The sequence below is a fragment of the Protopterus annectens genome, chromosome 2.part1 (genome assembly GCF_019279795.1).
Source record: "Protopterus annectens isolate FY-2018-M chromosome 2.part1, PAN1.0, whole genome shotgun sequence".
In the NCBI taxonomy this organism is placed as follows: Eukaryota; Metazoa; Chordata; order Ceratodontiformes; family Protopteridae; genus Protopterus; species Protopterus annectens.
This window is the reverse complement of record NC_056729.1, coordinates 911,624,516-911,649,072: the sequence shown is the minus strand read 5'-3', so window position 1 is coordinate 911,649,072 and position 24,557 is coordinate 911,624,516. Positions and strand designations below refer to the sequence as shown.

At 40.0% G+C, this 24,557-nt stretch overlaps 1 protein-coding gene across 3 annotated transcripts in view; it reads left to right on the top strand.

The window, feature by feature from the left end:
- The window catches only part of DCTD (dCMP deaminase), a 1,602,421-nt gene that overhangs the window by 1,182,995 nt on the left and 394,869 nt on the right, over positions 1 to 24,557 (top strand). For 2 of the 3 annotated variants that reach the window (XM_044062543.1, XM_044062540.1), the window contains exon 6: positions 7,844 to 8,205. The exons of the other annotated variant lie outside the window; for it this stretch is intronic. In XM_044062543.1, the coding sequence (XP_043918478.1) occupies positions 7,844 to 7,928 (85 nt within the window). In that variant the 3' untranslated portion in view covers positions 7,929 to 8,205. Of the gene's footprint in view, positions 1 to 7,843; positions 8,206 to 24,557 lie in introns of those variants that run through there. 3 annotated transcript variants of the gene reach the window in all.

Here is a 24,557-nt window from a genome sequence, read left to right as displayed (position 1 = left end):
AACTGTAATTATGGATTGCTCAAAGTAATCCTTGCAATGTACAGATATTGCACATATGCTTGGTCCAGTTATACAGATTAAAGTTAACAGCAGGGCATTTATGCCACTTGTGTAGAATTTAACATCTGCAGTTAACTCCTACTGATGCCTCTAGGCGTCAACTATTGCTTCTTCATATTTCATCAGTATTTCCAAAACCATGCTTTGTACAAGGTTTTACACGTTTTTATATTAAACCTTACAAAATGGCAAACTCAACTGCATTAATATTTGACCTCTGTCTAGTACAGGTGCAGAGATATTAACTGTTGCTTTTATGATAATTAATATAGGTATAATTTTCATATTTTTCTAAATGCTTAGACAGAGCTCCTTAGCCTCGTATGAAAGGTCTCAGCTAAATGAATAAAATGTGGATGACAGTATGTGTAACTTCAGTGGTTGCTGAGATATTATAAGTTGTTTACAAAATATTACAAACATAATAGTTGCTGTGTTTACTGTGACTTGCAAAATTCAGTTTAAAATGTAGAACCTAAAGAATGCTACCACTATAAAAATAGTTTGTGCTAAAGGGTTTGCCATTTATACTTCTTTCATATAACCCCTGTGGTTTCAGAAATATGAACATTTGTTTGAAATGTGAGGACATCATTTGATTTTGTCAAAGGGCTTCGGTTCTGCCCATTGAATGTTTTTTTATTTATTTATTATTTGTTTACCGGGAAATTCTGACTTGGAACGAAGCCAGTTTTCAGCGGAGGCCCGTGCAGAAATGCTCAAGGCATGTCTTTGTGACGTGGGAGGAAACCAGAGCACCTGAAGGAAACCCACACAAACGCAGGGAGGACATGCAAACTCCGCACAGAAGGCACTCCAGCTGAGAATCGAACCAGAGAACTTCTTACTGTGAGGTGACAATGCTACCGCTGCACCACTGTGCCGTGTGCTGAAGTTACAGTGTAAACTTCCTGTGCTCCATTGCAGTGAGCAAGTTAAGGCAATATATATTTCTCAGCTATAACGTGTTTTAGAGTCAGCATTTGGACATTGTCAGAGTGATGGGTTTAGTACACTGTAGTTCTCATCATCTATTTAGGAACATAAATTTCCATTCCAGAGAATCACTATCAGGAAAATCAAGAATCTGCATCTCCTCCTGCCAGATAAAGTGATGGGTGATGTGGAAGCTCTACTTCCCTTGGTGTTAAGGAATTTTGCTTATGTTGCTACCCCTCTCACTCCCATGTTTAAGCTCTGACTTACACATTTTGTTCCTGAGTGCTGTAAGATAATTTTATCTTCTGTAACATTCACAAGCTAGTGTGTCATAATGGCAGTGGTTGACATCTTTGAAAATGTGGACTATATTGAAATCCTTGAATTTATTTTGAGATGTTGCATTTTTCCCATTGTGCAGCATGGGTTGACAAAGAGCACAGTACCCTAACTAACCTTAATGTTACAGGTAATAATCGTTGCTTGTTGCACTGATGAACAAATTTACTGCAACCCTTTTCATGGCAGTATAAATGGTCTTTGATACTGTTGTTAATCAGCTGCTTGCTCTCAGGTGGAAAAAAACTGTAGTGAAAGTCTTTTACTGTGGTTCATAAACCATTTGCAGAGCAGAACTGCCAATATTGTTGTTGTTAAATACTTCTGTTTCTTAGGTAGGTAGGTACTAGGCTATTGGCCCTAGGGCCTATATAAGCCTAGCCAAAGACTAGTTTCTTGTTTATGGAGTCTTTTGTTTCTTGTTTCTTGTTTATGGAGTATTACAAGTGTCAGCATTGAACCCTTTTCTGCTGTGTGTTTTTTAATCAGTAACATTACTGTGGAGCTTTCTGATGACCTGATGCTGCTTCTTTCAGGATAAACCACCAATGCCTTTCAGCACACTGTATACAGATTGATTTTGATCAGATGTGGGAGTGCTTTTTTGAAGAAGTGACTTGCTGATACTACTGATAAAATGCTGAATATGCTATCTAGCTCCCTGTGTATAGATGCATGCTCTGCTGTTGATATGCAACCACACTAGGATGCCTATGAACCCATCATAGTTTTCCATTACTTTGGCCTTTTGTTTGCTTGCCCACAGTGTTTTGCAGTTCAGCCCAATGGAGTTATTCACATAACAGTTAATCATCTCAGACTAACCTAAGTAGGTCAGTAAACTTTTCATCCTTGAGGCCCATTGTGCCAGAGAGGGAAAAATATATCCATATTTATAGGCCAGATCTGGCATTCCTATTATCTGTTTCATTCCTATTATCTGTTTTTGGTGGCCTCTACAAAGACACTAAAGATTTATAGACTTCCTTCCTTGTCAAGTCCCTACAAGTACTACTAAGTCAGGTGGAGTAGCTGAGCTCTTGCCTACAAGCTTTGGTACTTTGACTGTTGCCCTGCGTTAGCCCACAGAAATTTCAAGCAATGCTGGCAGCACTCTTTTACATTGCGTAGTGAGGTTCTTATAGCTGTTGAGACATCCATCATTAATTTGCACACAAGTGATAGAGCCTTTTCTATTCTTTTCTTCACTAGGTTACAGTGGGCTTAGTAAGGAACTCTCTAACTCTAAACCTCGGCCCATGTCTACAGAACAAAAGTCCTTTTCCTCATGACTGGCCACCCTCCAATCCATTACAAATGCATCCATGAAGCTAATCTTGCACACAGCTGAAGATTCCTCAGGGGTGAATGGTTTAGGCATAGCCATTAAGATACATGCCTGGATGCAGATGTGCGATTTTGCTGAGCCCTTCAAGGCATGATTCATCAACACTCCTTTGGATGGATCTTCTTTGTTTGGGCCTACCATTAAAGAGACACTTTCCCCTCAGTGAGCAAGATGGAAAGACCTTGTCTGCCTTGAAAATCCGCTTTTCTACCCTACAGAGACTCTTTTCTAGGAATGAATGTGGTGGTAAAAAGATGTGGTTCCAGAAATCTCAAGGACCTTCCCAAGAGTTACGCAGAGACTTTACCCCCAGTGGCAGAGGGGCAAATAACTACAATGGAAGATGTCCATGTGGCAGAGGGGGTTCGCAGAATCAAGAGTCGCAAGATTCTTTCTTGGGCATATCCTATCAACCCTCCTGAAAGGTTGCCTGACTGTTCTTCTCTGGAGATAGTCAGGGGGTGCTTGTCCTTGCACCTAAAAGCCTGGATAGCCATCACAGAAGATTCATGGGTGCAAAAGATCATATCCAGAGGATATTTCATTCCCTTTTTACAAGTTCCCCAAAGGAAGAGAAAATGTCTCCTCGATGTTCCACCCAATCAGTGGGAGTTTGCAGCTCTAGATGATTAAAAGCTGCTGCACAAAAGAGTCATCCAAGAGGTCCCTCCAGACCAAAGAGGATCCGGAATTTACTCAAGGTTCTATTTAGTGCCAAAGAAAACAAGGGACCCGAGACCCATTTTGAATTTTAGTTATCTGAACCAGTATGTAAAGAATTCCAAATTCCAAATGGTAACAGTTCAGTCCATTCTACCTCCCGTACAGAAGGATGACTGGATGTGCTGTATCGATCTTCAGTAAGTGTACTATCACATCAAAAAGAACAGACACTCTTGAAGGTACATACGCTTCCAGCTCAGAGCCAGTCATTACCAGTTCAGAGCCCTGCCCTTCAGTCTCACCACAGCCCCCACATTGTTCAAATGCATGACAGTGATAGCTGCTCATCTAAGACTGCTTAAATTCAGAGTGCTTTCTTACTTAGACAACTGGCTCCTTACTGCAACAACCAGGCATCTTCTGGAAAGAGCCAGGATTGCTTACTAAAGTTATCTCACTCTCTCGGAATTATGATCAATCTGACCAAATCACAACTTCAGCCAGTTCAAGTTATAGGGGCTCGTCTAGATGCAATCAGTTGTCTAGTCCTTCTGCCTGAAAACAAAGTTCTTACTTTGAAATCGCATGTCAGACAAATTCTTTCTCATCCTTCTCCTCCAGCAGAAATGGTACTCAAACCTCTAGGGTCAATGGCTGCTGCAGTAACTTTAATACCCACTGCACTTATTCATATGAGAAATCTGCAGTGGTCTTTTCATCAGCATCCCTTACATCATCCGATAAAGTTATCTTAGGTTTGTAGAAAATCACTGCTTTGGTGAATACACCAACAAAATTTGTCAAGAGCGTCCATTTATTCTTTACCCCCTGAACACCATGTTGACCACGGATGCCTCCTATTTGGGGTGGGGGGGGTTACTTGGGGAGGGCTGTTCAAGGCACGTGGTTCCCAGAAGAGACCAGTTAGCATGTAAATTTGCTGGAGATGAGAGCAGTACTTCTTCATAGCTCTCTTCCACTAGGAACTATTGCTATTCAAACGGGCAACATGTCAGTCTGGTACACAAACAAACGGGGGTACTAGATCTTACCCACTTCATCAGGAAGCAATGAGAGTTTGGCAGTGGGTGATTTCCTCATACTGCTTCCTTGTAGCAATGCACATACCGGGGAGGTCCAGCATCTTAGCAGACAAGCTCAGTAGGACCATCCTAATGCCTCACAAGTGGTCTCTGTCTATCAGTGGCAAATATGATCTTCCACAAATGGGGTCAACCATGCTGAAATCTATTTGCCTCTTTCCTCAACAACAAATTCAGCAGGTTCTTGGCCCTAATTCTCCCTCATTGACATTCACAGTGAGATGCTCAAGTCTACATTTGGTCCCCCGGTCTCCTTTATACTCACCTTCCCCTGCCTCTAGTCCTCAAGTTTCTTCAGAAAGCACTCCGGTTAAGGAGCAAATAATCCTCATTGCCCTCTTCTGGCCTTGGCAAGTGTGGTTTCCCTTCCTATGGTCTCACCTAGTATCTCCTCCTTGGGCACTGGATCCCATTCCAAACCTTCTGTCACACCCTTCAGGGATGATTCATCTGGAAATAGCAGGCCTCAAGTTGAACATATAGTTTCTCCAAAATGATGGCTAGACATTCCAGGCTTTCCTCCCCAATTGACCAAATTCTATTTTCGTATCACAAACCTTTGACTAGGAAGATTTATAAGAGTAAATGGAAGAGGTTTTCCTTTTGGGCTCATCAGAGAGAGTTGGATCCTTTCACTGCTCCACTCCCTGCTGTTTTAGATTTCATTGCCTCCATCTTTAAAATCGGGGCAAGTTTCTCCACCATCAAAGTTCAGTTAGCAGCCATCTCCAGCTGCAACATCAAAAATAACCCTTCTGCTGTACCTTCATCTAAATTATGCAAGGCCTTTCTTAAATGTACCTTTTTACTTAGACCTCCAATAAGGGACCCCACTCCACCTTGGGACCTGATTTTGGCATTACAGACTTTGGTGCATTCACTTTTTGAACCTTCAGCTAAAGTAGACCTTAAGTTTCTGTCTTGGAAAATGGTCTTTCTGGTGGCCATAGCCTCAGCAAGATGAGTACCTGAACTCCAAGCACTCTCTTTGAAACCTTTGTATTTTTTTTTACACAAAGATAGTTACCTTATGCACCATTCCTTCCTTTCTACCAAAAGCTGACTCTGAAACAAGCATCAGCCAAGTAATCAGTTTGCCAGTTTTCTTTCCCAAATTTGGCAATAAAGGAAATTAGGTATCATCTTTTAGATGTAGATAGGTAACTTCGCTTTTACCTTCAGAGGACTAAGGAATTTAGGAAAACTGATCAATTGTCTCCTTTTCTAGTAATAAGATAGGAAGAAAGACCAGTCTTCAAAACTACACTAGCCAAATGATAACAGATTCTATTCCCTATGTTTATTCCTTGACAGTCCTAATCTTACCAAGGCAACCAAAAGCACACCTCATATAGGTCAATAGCTACATCAGTTGCTTTTTAGGCTAGATCCTCCATTGATGACATTTGTACAGCTGCCACATGGTCTAATGCTCATATTTTTATTGTTCATTTCAAATTGGACATCATCTCTAGAAACAGAGATGCATTTGGTTCTGTGGTTCTCTGGAACATCCTTCCATGAGGGCCATCCAAAGTTACTATAGCTGGGGACTCTGTCCTATTCATTGAGGAACGAATGAAAATGACAACATCAGATATAAAAGATATGTACTCACCATAACTATGCATCTGTGTTGTCCATTTTTAGTTTTCCTCAACTGCCCTCCCACCTTCGCCCATCTGTGGCTTTGGGAGAGACTTAACAGAACTATTGATAGGAACCATATTTGAACCCCTGATCTTTCAGATATCATTTTTTTGTCATATCAATGGTAAGATACATTGTGATATTGTACAATAGGAGCAGACTAGATCTGAGGTAACACAGTGGTCGGGGGAATTATAGGTGGGGAGGAGCTCGAAGGTCGGATCCTAGAATCTAGAGAAAGTGGCCGAGTCAGATCCGAATATCAGATCAGAACCCATTATTCGAGGAAGAATGAAAATGGGCAGCACAGATGCATAGTTATGGTGAGTACATAACTTTTATTTTCCTTTTCTTTATTCCATATATTTCTAGCAAGTATCGTACAAAGCTGATTATACATGCAATTATATCCCATTTCATTTTTTTCCTTCACTCTGTATTATTTATTTATTATTGTTGTTGTTCTCACCATTTAATGGTTAAGTATTTGCATGTTGCTCATTGAATTGCATTTTACCAGTCTTTATTTTACTATATTAAGTATATGAATGATTCCATGTTGTAACCTTATTAAAAAACGGCTTCAGATTAGTTCGCGTTCGAAGTGTACAAAGTTTCAGATCTTAACCCCAAAAGAAAATTAAACAAAACAAGTATTTCAATTTAATTATTGCTCTAGACTGCAGAAATTACAAGAAAGGGGACAAACCTGATAATTTCCACGCTCATGCATCAGATAACCAAATGTTATCTGATAGTGTGTTAGCTGAAGTAATGTCTTTCATAACAGTTCCAGCCATAATCAGTACATTGTGATGCTTGAGGAAAACCACATCATACCTGAGAAAGACACTCCGAGAACCTTCACGGGAGTATTGGCTGTGCTGACATGCCAGAGGTAATTTTATTTGTAAAGATTTATGTTGAATATAGTTATTAATTCTCAGCAATATCACATTATTAGGTAACAACTATGTTTAACATAGCTAAGTTTTATGAGTTGTATAATTGTTTAGCATACAGCACAGTTTCATCTTCTAGCCAAGCCTTTTTTGCTGACTAGTATGAGTTATTGGACAGATCATTAGGATGCATTATGTTTCTACATTTATTCGTAGTAGTTCTACAGTGCTGGGGAAAAATCATCATTCCTGAGTCTCACTGCTGTCTTAAGTGACTGATATTCAAGCCTTGAAGACTAAAGCTGGGATAGGAAAAGAAGTGCACAAAACAGCAGGGTGCGAAGAGAGAGTGTGACCATGTAGTATAGCATTGTGTAATGTGCAAATCCTTCACTTTGCTAACTGCTGTCTAAAGCCTGTGGCAGGAGTAGCCATGCAGATCCAATTGGTCACTTGAAATGAGTTGATGTATGACCATACTGCTATGTTCTGTCATCTAAAGAATAGATACTCACATCCAAATATATGCACACTTCTGGCTGTAAAGTTGCTTAGTTAGGACCATGACAATTACAGAGAAAATAGTTGAAGATCAAGCTTGCCACTTGTGATTAATGTTAATTTTAGGTCTTTTTTGTTTTGTGTTATTTTTCTTAGTTGTTCTTTGCTCAGCATGATATTTTGTAATTGGCTCTGCAGTGCTACTGTAGTTAAGATGCATTCCTGAAACTGGGTGAAAATGTTGTTTCTAGATTTCAGAGCATGGTTTTATTTACTTATAAAACTACAAAACTGCCCTGTAATTAATATTTTCTTTTTTTTTCCCAAACTTTCTTTAGAAAATTTACTCCAAAACTCAGCAGGATAGTCATTGATTTTGATGCAATTAATAGTGCAGGACAAAGTCAAAATCTGTGTCAGTGATGTCTCCTTGAAGTAACAGAAGGACTTGAAGTTGATGCATCTTCAGTCATGTTTCCAACTTCATCTTCAGTCATGTTTCCCTTTAATATGATTGACTTTTTATTTCTGTTTTTTGTGCAATAAATAAATATGTTTGTACTCTTTGAAGTTTTGCTGCTATGAGATGAATGTTTTACAAGATTGTTTAACTCTTATGGGATTTGATATTTCATCAGAGTTTTGGCTGTTCTGTATTCCACATTATTGAAGAAATTAAACATGACAACAGGCTGCCCTATGATTGTGTTGCTTGTTTGCTCTTGCCTGACTACAAGATTCTGATAACTGGTGTAGAGAAGTAAGTAAACATTTACACAATGATTGTAATTGTTCTTCAGTTTTGAAGATGATGTGAGATAATGTAAAGGAAAACAGAATTTCTGACTTCAGAAAATTCGTATGACAGAAGCTGACTCTTTAAATGTTAGGTTAAGGAGTCACCATTTATTTTGACATAAGTGGAAATCTTTAAATTATACTGTATAATTTATTATACAATAAAAGTTATTTAATATGCAAAAGCATGTAAACTGGGCAATTCAATTAGATCGCCACTGTAAATTCAGCACCTCTCATGGAAAAGAGTTTGGTAGCTGTACCGAACTCACAAGTGTCGCAACCATTTTTCTGTTTGTAAAACATAAACATTATAAATTAAATTATAACTTAAAGACAGTGTAGAAAATGTTAAATTAAAATATGTTGCTAAGAATGCTAAAAAACATATCTGGACAATAGGAAAAGTACTCAGCAGGCATACTCTTCTTCTAACAAAGAAAAAAAAAACAGAAGTGAGAGGAAGCAAGTCCAAGAATACTTACCCCTGAGACCAGTTTGCAGAAGAAAAGAAAATTACAGAAATAGCTATAGTACCTATGTGCTGTGCAGATATTTGCATGTATAAGTTTAACACATGAGTAGTACATGTATCAGATGTCTTCTAGAAGGAAGAAGCCTCAGAAGAACATTAAAATCCATTTATACAATGACATTATTTAAAAAATATTACGCAGTTTCTTTTCTTTTTTTTTTTTTGAGTAATGTTGTTTTTAATAGCAATAATTCACTCCTTTTTTGTGGGTAATCCAGGATTTACCTATGGTTGGATTAACTTGACCTCATTATCAAACCACACCATCTGTGAATAAGTCCTGCATTACCCACACTCAGTCATTGATTATTGCTAAATTAGTTCATTACACAAGCATAAATGGTTACTGTCATTGAAAGCAGTTAGTCTTCGGTGAATGAACTGCAGGACACTACTACAAGAGTTCTGTAATCATTTCATTTAAAATTAAATAAGCTTTTGTATTTCAGACTTGAATGCAGACAGACTAGTAATGTCAGTTGATAACATTATCATAATTAAATATGTTTGTACCTCAGAGCAAATTAATCAAATTTTAAAAGCTTTTTATATAAAAATTTCAATTCATTTTCTTTCATTCTTTATTACCGTGGGCATATAGCATCTAGTAGAATATTATTATTCATAGAAAATCATTTGAATTCTATCCTTATACTACTGACATGACATAGAAAAGGTATTTTAATTACTGATGATCTCTGTGACACAGACGTAATAGAAGTTTTATCTCATGTTGCTACTGCTGCCCAGTAATTTGGAAGGAAGAGGGGTTACAGCTGTGAAACTGTAACCAGGTGCTGTCTTGTCCGGCTCATTCATATTCAGTCGGTGAGCAGGCCAGTCTTCTTCCTCTTGAAGCCTACACTCTTAATAATCTCAGAATGGAAACTTTGCTTCACACTTTAGTACAAAGATTTATTTTTTTTATTGGTTTGAAATTTTCAGCTTCAGTGAAGTGGATAGCTGGCAGTAGGATGAGAATTAGTTAAAAATGAATGTATAATTTTGTAGTAATCCAACTTTTCTCATTAACTGAATGTTGTTTTGAAAAAGCAACTAGGTGGTCAAACTGGGAAATGGATTTAAACCTTAGCATCTTTAAGGCATTTGTGATAAGTACCCATACATTTTCCAGTACAAATGTGTTTTTTCCTGACAAAAAAAAAAAAAAACATAGCTGCAGGGTGGCTCATGCCATGCGTGATTAACTTGAAGGCACAGTTTGTTCTAAATAACATAAAAATGGACATGAACAAAAAGAGCATTTCCTGTTACAGATACCAGTTGAAGGACAAAAGTAAAAAGATCCAAATCTAAGTGCATTACAGTGCAGGAGCTACGGGCCAATTTCAGGCAAGGCAGCTGTGTAAAAGCAACTTGCAAACCAAATTGACAGGCTGGAAAACTAAATTAAATGCAAGAGCCTTGGGTATTTTGCATTCCCAAATAGTGGCTGACCTTATTTGTTGTTTATTGATTTAAGACTTGTATTAGATTCAGACAGTATCCTCCCGATGGCAGACACCTCATTATGGAGGATTTGTGCAAAGCAGAAAGGCCCAGAATGTGGTCAGACAGTTCAATGAAGCTGATAAATACAGACTTTCTCAATTATGTTAATATACACTGTACCTTCAGAACATCCCTGGCAGCTCGCTTCCCCCATACTTGGAATCTGTTTGTAGTGAACTGCTTCTTACTCTTTAAAGATTGCTCCAGGAAGAGGAGATTGTAAGTGCAATGAAAGTAGAACTAAATTTTCCATCACACCAACTATAAATAGATATAAACTAGCATGTTCTGCACCATTGGAAAGTGCTTTTAGTATGAACATGGTTATTATTTCATCAGGTGGCCTAATAACCTTTCTTTCAAATTCACAAGTTTTCCCTTATTGTTGTAGAGACACCTGGAAATTTAATGGTTATTTAGTCATTCTTATCCAGGCACGTCTGCCTAATCTAACACTGTGTACTCCTAAAGCTGGTACACAGTTGTATTTCCTGCTCTCATTGCTCTGCTCAGGTGCATAGGAGTCGCATTCTCTTTCTCCAATGCTGACATCCCCTGCTTCTATTTTAAATAGTAGGCTTACTGCTGCTGCCATCTCCTATTTGTTTCCTGTTATGTGCCTTGCTTAGGTCTCCCTCTTATACTCATTATATGAAAATGTTCTCAGTCTTTGGGAGAAGAATCTTGGGCAGGTGGCATAGATCTGGGACAGTGAAGCTTTACTCCTCCTAACATTGCTTTTGTTGGCTGCCTTCTTCCTATAATTAGCCTCTTCCACATAAAAAATAATAACTGGGTCTACATTTGCCAGGTTACCTGGCCTGCAAGAGGTGCACTTGAAAGGCTTGTGCAAAGCCCTAACTGTTTGGATTGAATTTAGGTAGCAGAAGTAGCCAACACCTTTTCTTACATTTTGGGCAAGTGGATATCATTAGGGTTGGATGAAGCCACAATACTATGGTCTTCTGTAGCAATCTTAGGATTTTACTGCAGTTGCCCAGAGGTTTTCTCCACAGGTCTTGGGTTCCCTAAGCAGCAGAACCTTACTGTTCTGTCAAGACTTGAAGATTGTCTGCGTCTGTATCCCAGGTCTCTCAGTCATCTTTCTGCCAATGATGGAAGTTGAAAACCTTTGTCCATGTGATGTAAAAAGTTTGAGTGCATATGTAACAGGTAGCTAAGAAGAGTGTTAACATCCTTAGTAATGTTTGCAACACCTGCTGGCAGTATTCATCCATTCACTGCTAGTCCCAGTTGTTTTTTTTTCCAAAGTTTTTATTCCTTCATCATTGGCACTGCTTAATTGATTGGCAGTTTCATTGGAGATATTCTAGAAGGACAAGTTTCTCTTCACCTTTTTTGTTTTCCCTTATGTTTCATTTGTTTCACGTAAGGCTGAGTCAGGTGTGTTAACATCTGAAATCAGCATGGATGATATGCCCTCCATTTTCCTACAAATTCCTCTTTTGTAAAAGACCTTCACTTTGGAGGTTTCTCAGGATGGTTCTTGCCTTCGAGTGTCTCCAGCATTCTTGCCCTTTTCTTTAGTCTGGAATTCAGTGATTCATTGTCATAAGAAGTTATGTTTTTTGGACTAAAATCCTAAAGAACATTTGAAGCCAGATCAGGAAATATCACCATGACACCATGTCCTGTTTAGGCAAATAAAAGACATGAAGCACATATAGTAACAACATTTGTGTAGTGAAACTTCCGTATCCTCCAGTTTTGTTTTTAAATAAAGCTGAAGGTCAAAAAATATTTCCGCCTTTCTTTTGAAACTTCATCCAGACCTGCCACACAAGATCAATTATCTTCTGTCCTCTTTCATCAAAGAGCAGGGCTTTTAGCTAGAGGAATCTGTTTCTAACATTTGCCCGATCTTTGCTGTTCCATTTAACGGACATAGTGTTAGCAGTCAAGCCTTCCCATTCCCATCACATAGACAACCTCAGACATACTACACGCCTATCATTACCCTTTTGTTTCCTTTGGGCTGGGGACACCTGCCAGATCAGAGTGTTTCAACATGCACTGCTACACTTTTGTGAGTATCATTTACACAAAGTTTTATCTTCTGTCTGCTGTGGTCCTATTTATATGGTGATGTTTGAGTAGCTTTGTAGCAAAGTCCTTGCTTAGTTTCCTGAATCAGTACTTAGGATACTGTAGACTAAAGTAACACAACATTCTTAGCATAGTACTTTCACCAGTCATAGAGTTCTTTTTATCTACTAGCACAGGTTGTATCAATGCCAGTTCTTTGGAAGAAGGATGGAGCTTCATCAGCTCACTCACAGATACAGAATTCTTACTGCCACTTTTTCAGGTCAACCTTCCTCAGACTGTAATAGTTTTCATCCCCCCAGCCTGCACCATTTCTTCAAGCTTGGATCTTGTTCAGTCCATAACATTCCAGTATAACATCGGCCTATCTGAACCAAGATGATGTGACAACCTAAAAGGCATTGCAATGGATCAAAGAAGTTCTTTGATTTTCTACCTCACCTCCAAATCAAAATAGGTGTCACTGATAGATTCACAAGTCCCAGTTTTTTGTTTATGAGTTTGGAGGAACCCGAAGATGTACAAAGAACATTATCATTCCAAATGTGGCTAAATTGTTAGTTTTCATCCAGAGGAATGTTGCTTTAGTTGAAGTCTGAGGATCAAGAGCAGGCAGTTGGCCACAGGAAACCATTCCTGCTTTTTAGAGGGTTTAGTAATGCAAACATATCATTCACTAGAGCAGATTGTATGGGTGGTGACCTCATTGTTAGATGACAAAAGATCCTAACATACATTATTGGGATCCATATAATAATAATAATACCCATTTGTTGACCAGGTAGGCACACTGGACACACAGTCCCTTTTTAAGGGTGTCCCAGGAGCAATGTTTGGTTAAGTGACTTGCTCATGGTCACACATTAAGCAAATGAGAGCTGAGGGAATTAAACACTGCACTACAGGAGCTACAGCTGACAACCTTAATCCTCTGCACCAACTGCTAGATTGTATACTTCAGCATTAGTGTAGAAGACATCGGTGGTGGCCTCATTGTTAGGTGCCTAAAGATCTTAACATGTTATAAGGATCCATGTAGATACTTCAGCATTAGCACAGAAGAAAGCAGTCAAAATAGTGAGACTCCCTAAATATATTTCTCATTTTAAGAGGAAACAAAGAAACAAACTCAGGATTACAAGGTATGTGGTTGTAGCTATCTCACTGTGCACGATCAATAAAATTAATAGAAAAACAAGGAGACCGTACTTTAGCAAGCGGAATATATTTATTAATCCTAGGAAGTTACTAGCCTAATGGCCCTAGGGCCTTTGCAAGTCATTCCAAGTTCTGCCCTTATTTCCATGATCAGCACCTATTGCCCCTGTCCAAGAGGGCACAGGTGGAACCCCCCAGGGTTTATGGTTACCCATCCAATCATCCAGATTGCATTTGAAGAGGACCAATGAGGTGCTCTGTTTGACATGAAGTGGGAGTCTGTTCCAAAGGTGTGGTAATGTCTGAGAGACAAATCTGTCCCTCCAGTAGGTTCTATTACTGTCACATACCAGGTTAAGGTCTTTAGAATGAGTAACCTGTGTACCAATTGACTTGCGGATATACAGCATTTCTAATAAAACAGGTTCAGAGATTGCCTTATGTGCAAGGCAGAGATCGCCTCTGAGTATTCTGTATGACATACAATAAAGTGACAGTGATTTCAGATGATTCACATTGGACAGATACTGAAGACCTTGAATTTTCCTTGTGAGGAATTGTTGTGGTCTCTCCAGTTGCTGCAGGTGCTTAGAAAGGTACATACCAAAAGGGGTGTTGTACTCAATTACTGACCTGAGGGAAGAGTACAGGGAGGTTATAACTTCTTTTTATCTAGAGGCAATGCCCTTACTTATGAGATGAGCTATATAGAATGCCCTTTTAACCACTGTGAAGACATGGTGATCAAAGGTAAGGTTGTTGTCAATCTCTGTGGCCAGGTCTGTCACCACTGAATGCATACTTAGAGTGTTGCTATTGATGTGGTAGTTAGCAAGAACATCGCTTTTACTGAAAGGGATGATAATATATTGTTTTGCATTGAGTTTAAGGCGATGACTTTGGCACCAATCATTTGCTTGTGTAAGACCCTCAAATAGGCTGTTGACATCATTTGGAGATTCTATGACTGCTCCCAGTTTGCAGTCATCAGGAAACTTTGTTGACACAGACCATTAGTTCTAGCTTGTACTTCAGAGAAATAGATTGCAAACAGTAGAGGTCCCAGGACTGATCCCTGTGGAACACCACTAGTTACAGGACTGCTGTTGGAGGTGGATTTCCCAGTTTTGACTATATGGGTTCTATCAGTGAGCCAGTTAGCGACCCATCTAACAATATAAGGATTGATACCTAGCTGGGTGAGTTTGTCAATGATGCCTGAGTGGGAGATAGTGTCAAAAGCATTGGCTAAGTCTGGGTAGGCTGTATGTACGCATATCCCCTTGTCCAGGGCCTGGGTGACTGTCTCAAAGAAATCCACCAGGTATAACAGGCATTGTCTACCTTTGACAAATTCAAGCTGAGTAGGGTCAAGTGTTTGGAGATTACGTATATCTTTATTGATAAGGTCCATGATGATGCACTCCATGGCCTTGCAAGTAAGGCTAGTCAAGCTAATAGGTCTGTAGTTCCCAGGGTCAGTGGAATCACCACCTTTGTGCAAGGAAATAACGGTGGCCATTTTCCATTCAGCTTGGGCAAATCCAGTGCCCAATGGTGTTGCTATTTCTTGTTGGAACCATGTGGGACATAGCCTGGGATGTTGTCAGGTCCCATAGATGCTGTGTTTTTGTTTACAACCTGCTGTTTAGAGATACAAGGTAGGGGACAAGTGGTAAGGATCTCATGGGGTACATTTGGTGGGGACAGGGGAGTGAAGTTTTTACAGAACCTGTAGGCCAACAGGTTAGCCATGTCCACAGGCTCAGTATATGTGGTATCATTAACTAGCAGTTCAGCACAAATCTGTGCCTTTCCTTTTAGGTTACTAATGTAACGAAAGAACGCCGTATGGTTGTCCTTAGTTGAGGAAGCTAATTTGGATTCATAGTTTGCTTTGGAGGACTTGAATTGAACATAAAATTTAAGACCAGATCTGATGTCATTTAATTTGTTCCTCAACAAATGGGTCTTGGATTTGACCCTTGGATCCAACTCGGCCACTTTTCTCTAGATTCTAGGATCTGACTCTCAAGCTCCTCCTTTTATCCATAAACTACATTGCCTTAGATCTCATTTGCTGCTCTAATGATTCGGTCGGGATTGCTTTCTCTTGAGATCAGCAGTTTTGTAATTTGGGAGTAGTGAGTAAAAACTTGAGTTTAACTTAATCTTCCTTATGTGTCATCTTTTATAATCCTGTCTTTAGCACTAAGATAGTTTTATTCTTTTTTTATAACTTTATCATCCTTTGGTATTCTTTACCATAGCTGGTAAATCTTTCCTTTTTTCCTTTACCGTGTCTGTAAGGTAGTATTATTGCCATTGTTAGTAGAACTTTCTTTTTTCTCTTTACCTTATTAAAAAAAAACTTTCTTCTCTTTTTTAACTAAATTGTTTCCATTAAGCATACTTCATAACAATGTCTGAAAAGCCTACTGGATTTAAGAAGTGCACTTCCTGTGGGTAAGATACCCAGTTCTGATGTCCACAGGAAGTGTGTTTATTGTTTAGGCCCTACTCACCTAGATACTTCTTGTAATATTTGTGCTGGTTTCAACGCCAGAGCCATCAGTGATCAACATAACAAATTAGTGCTAAAGGGCCTCATTCCTGCTTCTGGACCTTCTTCTACTGTGTCTACTTCAGGGGCTCAAACCCCCTATCAGAAATCAAAATCCATGAAGTCTAGGGAGCACAGAAAGCACTTTCCTATCAGATCTCTCAAATCTGCTCCGATATCAGAACCTCCAGCTAAGATCACCAAATACTCGGATCGAAAATAGATCTGACACCTTCACCCTTAAAGTCTCCTCTGCTCCAAAGCCCTTGTTTTTCTCCAGAGCCAGTGTTTCCAAGACTAAGGTCTCCTTTCCTGCAAGAGACCCAAGAAAGCCTTCTCGACAGTCTTCCTTTTCCTCTTCAATCAGGTCCTCCCAAAGTTTTTCCAAAGCAGATGCTTATAGAATGATGAGAAAATTCCTCAGAATACAGATCCAGATTGGGGGGGCTTACCGTCTCCATTTCCCATCGATCCATGAACCTTAAACCTCCTTCACATACCATCATTACTCCTTCTCTGATCCGACCTATTGTTTCTGAGCCCTCTGATCCGAGATCTCCAAGAGTCGAACCATCAAATCTGAAGGTAACCCTATCTTTGTCTTTGACTACCTCCCTGATTCATTCATCTCTGACTCCTCTAGAACAGAATGTATCTCAGAACCGAAGTGTCAGTATGAGATCCAGGGGAATGACCTCAACTCCAAAGTTTTCAGAGCCATCACTTCCCCTTGGGCCTTGGCATTAGCTTGGCTCCAAGTCCTCCCTCAGAGTGGAGGGTCGAGGAGAACTCTGGTTTGTCTGATCTGAGAGTTTAGCTCCAGTCAGATTGGCCTTGGCTTCTCCTGGTCCCTCTGCCTTTGAGGTGGTGGAGAAGGGCATCTCTCACCTGAGAGACATCTTGACTCTTACCTCTTTGGATTCAATCCCTGTTCCCTTTTTGGATCCCATTTCTGAGTCTCTTCATCCTACCCCACATGGAAATCAAACCCATAAGAGCGTCCAGGCAGATCTAGTTAGGGAAGTCCCCAACTCTTCTGATGCCTCTCCAGAACACCCCACTGAAGAGGTCCCCCGAAAGAGGTTGCGCAAAAGGAGGCACTTAGATTCCCCTCAGGAATCTTTTACTGAAGACACCGATTTTGATGAAGGGGAAGGGTCCCCTAGATCTCCACCAGAAGACGTCTCCTTTGGAGACATTGTAGAAATCCTACACCAAAAAGGTGATTGGTCTTCTCAAACCCCATTCCAGGAGGAATCGGTGTTCCTAGAACCCTTCAGGTCTGGCCCATCTAAATCTTGAGTTACCCCCCACAGCAGATGAGCTTATAGATCTTGTCTCATGCTGGGCATGGAAGGAAACAGACACCATAGAACTGATTGACAGGCATCCAGATAAGATTGTTGGAGCACTTAGACAGATCATATTGAAGCAAAGGAATCCCCATAGATGCCATGGAAGTTGCGGCAGCCACAAGAAAGGAGGAGTGAAGAGACCTTCTCTATCCATCCCCCCAGTACTAATTCTAGGGTGTTGGACAGGTAAGGGCAGCAAGTTTATACCTCAGCAACCTTTGACTTACGGTCGATAAACTACCTGGTACATTTTACTAGATTACAGAGTGACTTAATTAAAGAACTGTCTAACTTTACCCTGGGTACATGTCGGTGGAGGAAGAAAAGACTTATTCCTTATGATTGGCCACCCTACAGTCTATATTGAATGCATCCATGAGGTAAATCTCTCATGCAGATGAATCAGAGGCTGTCAAGTTCATGCATAGCTATTAGGAGACATGCCTGGATGTGATTGTGTGACATTGTGGAGCTTTTTAAAGTATCATTCATCAGTGCTCCCTGTGACATTCCTCCTCTGAGCCAGTGATCAAGAAGCCTCAATCCTCACCACTGACACTGGTGGGGAATGTTCACAGTGAGGAAAATAGGCAATAGTGTTTTTAGATGCAGCTCTGTGCACCAAGTACAATTTCCCTAAGAGCACACAGGGAATGCATCCTCCAGTTCAGGGGATGGGCTTTCTCTCCAGGACCCATGTAAGACTCCCCCTTACCACTACAGAACTGAGTCCTTAGCCAAGTGTTCCAAACCAAGTCCTCCACCACCCTGTTTGTGAAATCGGTCCTCTCAGTGTCCCTGTACAATGTAGCTGTCACACACCCTTTTGAAATTTGTATTTTCTCTCACACACACACACACACACACACACACACACACACACACACACACACACCTGGGAAAGGCTAGCACAGCTTAGCTGCTCTGACTCCTCCACCCAGACTATAAGGTAGATTCACTGTCACCAGAACACCCGAAGCCAGCTACATTAAGGCTGTTACAAGGGTACCCAATTACATGTAGTAAAATTAATATTTATACAAACGGTAGTGTTAAGCAAGCAGGAAGACTTTCAGGAATGGGGAGCCACAGTGCCACTAAATAAATGCAAGTACTCTCAAAAGTTAAATATTTTCTAAAAAAAAAAAAAAACAGCCACAATGAAAGGTTGAGATATAGTTAATAATGAATAATAAAAAAAAAGTGAAAATACTGAATATCTATTCACAATAAACACCAGAGTTTCAGTCACAGGAAATACAGATGGAAAGACTCAGATACAGAAAAGACTACATTTAGCTAATCAGACTGTATATTTTTCTGACTAAAGAAGTACTGTTCCCTCGTTACTTACTAAAGCAAGGTAAAATGAAAGTGGATGGATGTCTCTTGTCATGTCCAAAAACAAAGTACACCCATCACATCTATCACTACTTCACATCTGGTCACCTGACTCTAGTTCCGATGTGACCCCCTTACAAGAAACTGAGCCAGGATCTGGCACGGATGTGTCACAGTACACACACAAACCTTCAGCTAAGGATTATTACAGCATCTGGAAATTGTAAAACAATTCTATCATTTCCCCCTTCCTTAAAGACTAACAAGCCATTCTCTGGCTGCATTCAGACTTGTGAGATAAAATCTTTATGGCCTAAACCAAGTCATTTAATTTCAGGCTATTTTACATAGGGTTAGGTGGGCAGAGCTTAATCCCTTCCCTTCCAATATTCACTGTTAAAATATATGCATTTCATCAGTTACAATACTGCTTGACATGCATGTCTGTTTCTTTTCTGTCCAGCAGGACCCACTGTAGATGCATTTTTAACACAAGCATCTATACAAATCAGTTTGATATTCAAATGGCATATTATTCTTTACAAAACTCCAGCTAGCTATGCTGACATATGTTACACATGCACTGCCCTACTTTCCCTGGCACAGCTGGCACTACCCCACATCATCACACTCACTTTGATGGATCTTCTCTTTTTGGGCCCAAAGTTAAAGAAACAGTTTTCTGCAGTGAGAAAGATGGAAAGACTTTGTCTGCCATGGAAGTACATTTTTCTACCCTGCAAAGACCTGTTTCTAGAAATCAATGCAGTGGTAAGACGTGGTTCCATAAATCTCAAGGACATTTTCAAGAGTTATGCAGAGATTTTTTTCTCCTGGAGGGAGAGGGGGAAATAATGGAAGACACCGCCCATGCAGCAGACGATGTCCGCAAGACCAAGAGTTCTGAGATTCCGTCTCAGACAGACCCTTTCAGCACTCCTGAAGTATTGCCTGACTGTTCTTCTCTGGAGACAGTTGGGGGTGCTTAATTTTGCACCCAAAAGCCTAGGTAGCCATAAAAAAAAAATGCATGGGTGGAAAGAATCATATCCAGAGGATATTTCATTCCCTTTTTGCAAGTTCCCTTGATGAAAAGAAAACATCTCCCCAATGTTCCACCCAATCAGTGGGAGTTAGCAACTCTGGAAATTCAAAAGCTGCTAGGAGTCATCCAAGAAGTCAAACCAGACCAAAGAGGATCCAGTTTTTACTCAAGGTTCTTTTGATTGCCAAAGAAAACGGAACCTGATCCTGGATCTCGGTTATCTGAACCAGTTTGAAAAAAAAAATCCAAGTTCTGAATGGTCACGATTCAGTCCATTCTGCCTCTGTTACAGAAGGATGACTGGATGTGCTGTATAGATCTTCAAAGCGTGTACTATCACATCACAATGAACAGACAATGTTGAAGATACCCATGCTTCCAGCTTTAGTTTAGAGTCATGCCCTTCAGTCTCACTAAAGCCCCCAGGGTGCTCACCAAATGCATGGCAGTGGTAGCAGCCCATCTAAGACTGGATGGATTCAGGGTGTTTACTTATTTAGACAACTGGCTCCACACCGCATCAACCAGACATCTTTCAGAAAAAGCCAGGGGTTATTTACTCCACTTATCCCAATCTCTGGGAATCAACATTGATCTTTCAAAGTCCCATCTACAGCCATTTGAAGTCTTGGAGATTGTAGGGGCTTGCCTAGATACAGTTAGTTGTCTCGCTTTCTTAACACAAACCAGAATTCTTGCTTTGAGACTGCATGTGGGATAGGTTCTTTCTCACCCCTCTCCCCCAGGAAAATCTATTCTCAAATGATTGATGGCTGCTGCAGTTACCTTGATACCTAATGCTCATTTTGTATGCAAATCCTCCAGTGAACTCTGGCAATACAATGGTCTCTTCTTCGACAGCCCTTGCAACATCCTATAAAATTATCTCAGGTTTGCAAGAACTCCCTACTGTGGTGGATTCAAGCCAATGAGATTTGTCAAGGACTTCCTTTATTCTTCCTCCTCCCCTAATGCCACATTGACCACAGATGCCTCCCAGTTGGGGTGGGGGGCATTTCTTGGGACAGACTGTTCAAGGCATGTGGTCCCCAGAAGAGACCAAATTGCATATAAATGTCTTGGAGACGAGAACAGTCATTTTAGCCTTGCAGGCCTTTCAAAACTTTCTTCATTTAGAGACAATTGCTATCAAAACAGACAATATGTCAATAGTTTAGTACATCAACAAACAAGGGGAAACCAGATCTTACTCCCCTTTGCCAAGAAGCAATGAGAGTTTGGCAGTGGGTGATCTCCTCCAACTGCTTTCTTGTAACAATGCACATACTGGGGAAATCCAGCACTGTAGCAGACAAGCTCAGCAGATCTATCATGATGCCTCATGAGTAGTCTGTCAATCAGTGGTGAACATGATCTTCCATGAATGGGATCAACCTTGCTGCAACCTGTTCACCTCTGCCTTCGACAATAAATGCAGCAGATTCTTTGCCCTAATTCACCCTCAGGGATGGTCAAAGAGAGATGCTTTAGTCAATGTTTGACCCTCCGGTCTTCTTTATGCTTATTCTCCCCTGCCTCTAATCCCCAAATTCCTTCACAAAGCACTCTGGTTGAAGAGCAAGGTAATCATCCAGACATTGCAGGCCTCAGTTGATGGCATGATTTCTCCAATTCCATTGCTGGCTAGACATTCCAGGCTTTCCTATCCTGTTCGCCAAATTTTATTTTCACCCCAGAAGCCCTGTACAAGAAGAAATTATAAAAGTAAATGGAAAGGGTTGTATTTTTAGGCTCAGCAAACAGAGTTGGAGCATTTCCCTAATCCAGTCCCTGCTGTTTTAGATTTTCTTGCCTCTATTTTTCAATGTGGTTTCTCCACCATCGAAGTTCCAGCTGGCAGCTATCTCTAACTTCCACACTGGAGATATTTCCCCTTTAGCTTCACCCAAATTATGTAAAGCATTTCTTAAAGGTACCTTTTTTTACTTAGACCTCCGATAAAGGATCCTACTCCACCTTGGGATCTCACTGTTGTATTACAGAGTTTAGTGCAATCACCCTTTGACCCCTCAGCTAAAACAGATGTCAAATTTCTTTCTTGGAAACCAGTCTTTGTTGTGGCTATAACTTCTGTGAGGTGAGTCTCTGAAGTCCAAGAACTCTCCAAAACTGCCTTATTTGATTTTTAATAAAAGACAGGGTTACCTTATGTACTAATCCTTCCTTTTTACCCAGAGTTGCTTCAGAACCAGTATCAATCAAGTCATCAACTTGCCAGTTCTCTTTCCTAAATTTGACAATAATGGAAAATACATGCTTCACCTTTTAGATGTACATAGGCAACTTTGTTTCTGTCTTCATAGGATGAAAGATTTATAGAAAAACTGATCAATTTTGTTTAATTTGCCAATAACAAATTGGGAAAACCAGTATCAAAAACTAAATTAAATAAATGGGTAACAGATTGTATTTCTCATGTTTACTCTCTTGAGATGTTTAACCTTGCCAAGACAACCAAAAGTACACTCATCTAGGTCAATGGCTACATAAGCTGCTTTTTGGACCAGAGCTTCCATTGATATCTGTGCGGCTACCACTTGGTCTGCTGTTCATAACTCTACTGCTCATTACAAGTTGGATGTCATCTCCAGAAACAGGGCTGCATTCAGTTCTGCCGTTCTTTGGAACATCCTTACATGGGGACTCTGTCCCATTCGTTGAGGAATGAATGAAAATAACATCAGATATAAAAGGTATATATTCCCCATAGCTATGCATCTGTGTTGTCCATTTTCATTCATCCTTATCCCCTTTCTTCCCCCTGTCCTTGTCTTTGGGAGTGACCAGATGAAGATTTTTTGTTAGCAGCCACAGTTCCTGTTTGAGCCCCTGTTCTGTTACTGTTCTACTTGTTCTACAGTATTATGATTATATTTTATATTTCAGAGATAGTAAAGTAGCAGCAAACTCAATCTGAGGTAATGTAGTGGTCAGGGGCATTAAGGGTAAAGGGAGGAGCTTGAGAGTCAGATACTAGAATCTAGAGAAGAGCGGCCGAGTTAGATCCAAGGGTTGGATCCGATACCCATTCATTGAGGAAGAATGAAAATGAGTAAAACAGATGCATAGTTATGGTGAGTACATAACTTTTGTTTTTGCTAGACCAAACTGGTTTTATCAGTTTTTAATTACTTTTTTAAGACGAGCTAAACTTCTTAAATTGTGGTGGTGCAGCACCCTGAGAGAAAATGTAGTGCTCTGGTTAGCTTTGTGAAAAATTATTCACATCCTCAGTTCTGGCCAAGGGGACATGACTTACCTTAGTCATTTGATATACTTAAAAGCACAGCATCTTAGAAAGTCATCTAAAGCTCTAAATCAGGTTATTGGAAGTGAATAGAATAGAACTGTCACACTGTCACACTGTCAACTTCAACAGCAAACAGGACATCGGCCTTCGATTTATACACTATGTTCATTTCTGTGATTGGCAGTCTCAAGGGCTAAAGAACAAAGATCATAATTTATAGCCTAATAGAAAATACAAAGCAATTGAGTCTTATGAACATCTACACCTTGCTGGTACCTACCTGTAGACTGCCTCCCTTATAAATGAAGGCCTGGTCAGTCAAGCCAAGAATGAATTTGTGAATGTCTTTCCAGTCGTCAGTCTGCTTAATTTGTAGGTGGAGTCTGTTCCAGAAATAGATAAGGTGCTGTGTAATGAACCTATATCTCCACTATGCAGTATATATATCTGCTGATAAAAATTCAGATCCCTGGTTCTGGTATTTGTCCAGGCTTTATGCTCAACTTCTGAGAGACTTGCTTGGCTATAATCCCCTGCATTAGAAGCTGACGTTAAGTACAAACTTGCAGCTTTAAAAGTACTGTATTTCATTTTTTCTATACCTAATTGTTTGTTTCACTGAATAATGTGTGCTGTGTGTCTCTCTGCTATAAGAGGGGGTGGTGGTCTTCTCACTTCTTTGTTATCTGATATTTAACTGTTAGCCTAGAGGGATTCCTCTGTACTTTAAGTGCTAGCCACAAAGTTTGAGAAATCATTTTATGCTCAACATCTGAGAGACTTGCTTGGCTATAATAACCTGCATTAGAAGCTAAAGTTAAGTGCAAACTTGCAGTTTTAAAAGTACTGTATTTCATTTTTTTCTGTACCTAATTGTGTGTTTCACTGAATAGTGTGTGCCGTGTCTCTCTCTGCAGTTTGTCTCCACCCACCCTTCCTGTTCTTGTTTTGGTGTTAGTGGCTCTGGAATTGCCCACCCCTCCTGTAAGTCTGTATTTGAACACTCCTCCTGAGTCCATCTCATTTACTTACTTAACCGAATACAGTGAGATCATATTCTGAGTCTAGTGTTCACTCTGCGTAATAAAGAGAGAAGATTTGAGAAGGCCAACCCACTTAGGTTCTTCCTCTCTCCTTGCACTTTACTAACAAAAAAAAAAAAAAAATTTGCACTTTATTCATCTGCTTTTATTGTATTTGTGTTTCCTCCTACTTTATTTTGCTTTTGCCTCTTAAAAGTACTCAATTTTATTTATTCTGCTGCATTTATTACTGCTTTGTAGTAGCCTGATTAAATTGTAACTGTTATTCTAAGTCTTTTGGTTTAAGCACTTGGGCTTCATACCAGTTGTTTTACATTAAGAAGGTTTGTGGTCTGCACTGTTGTGGCAGGACAGGTAGCTACAT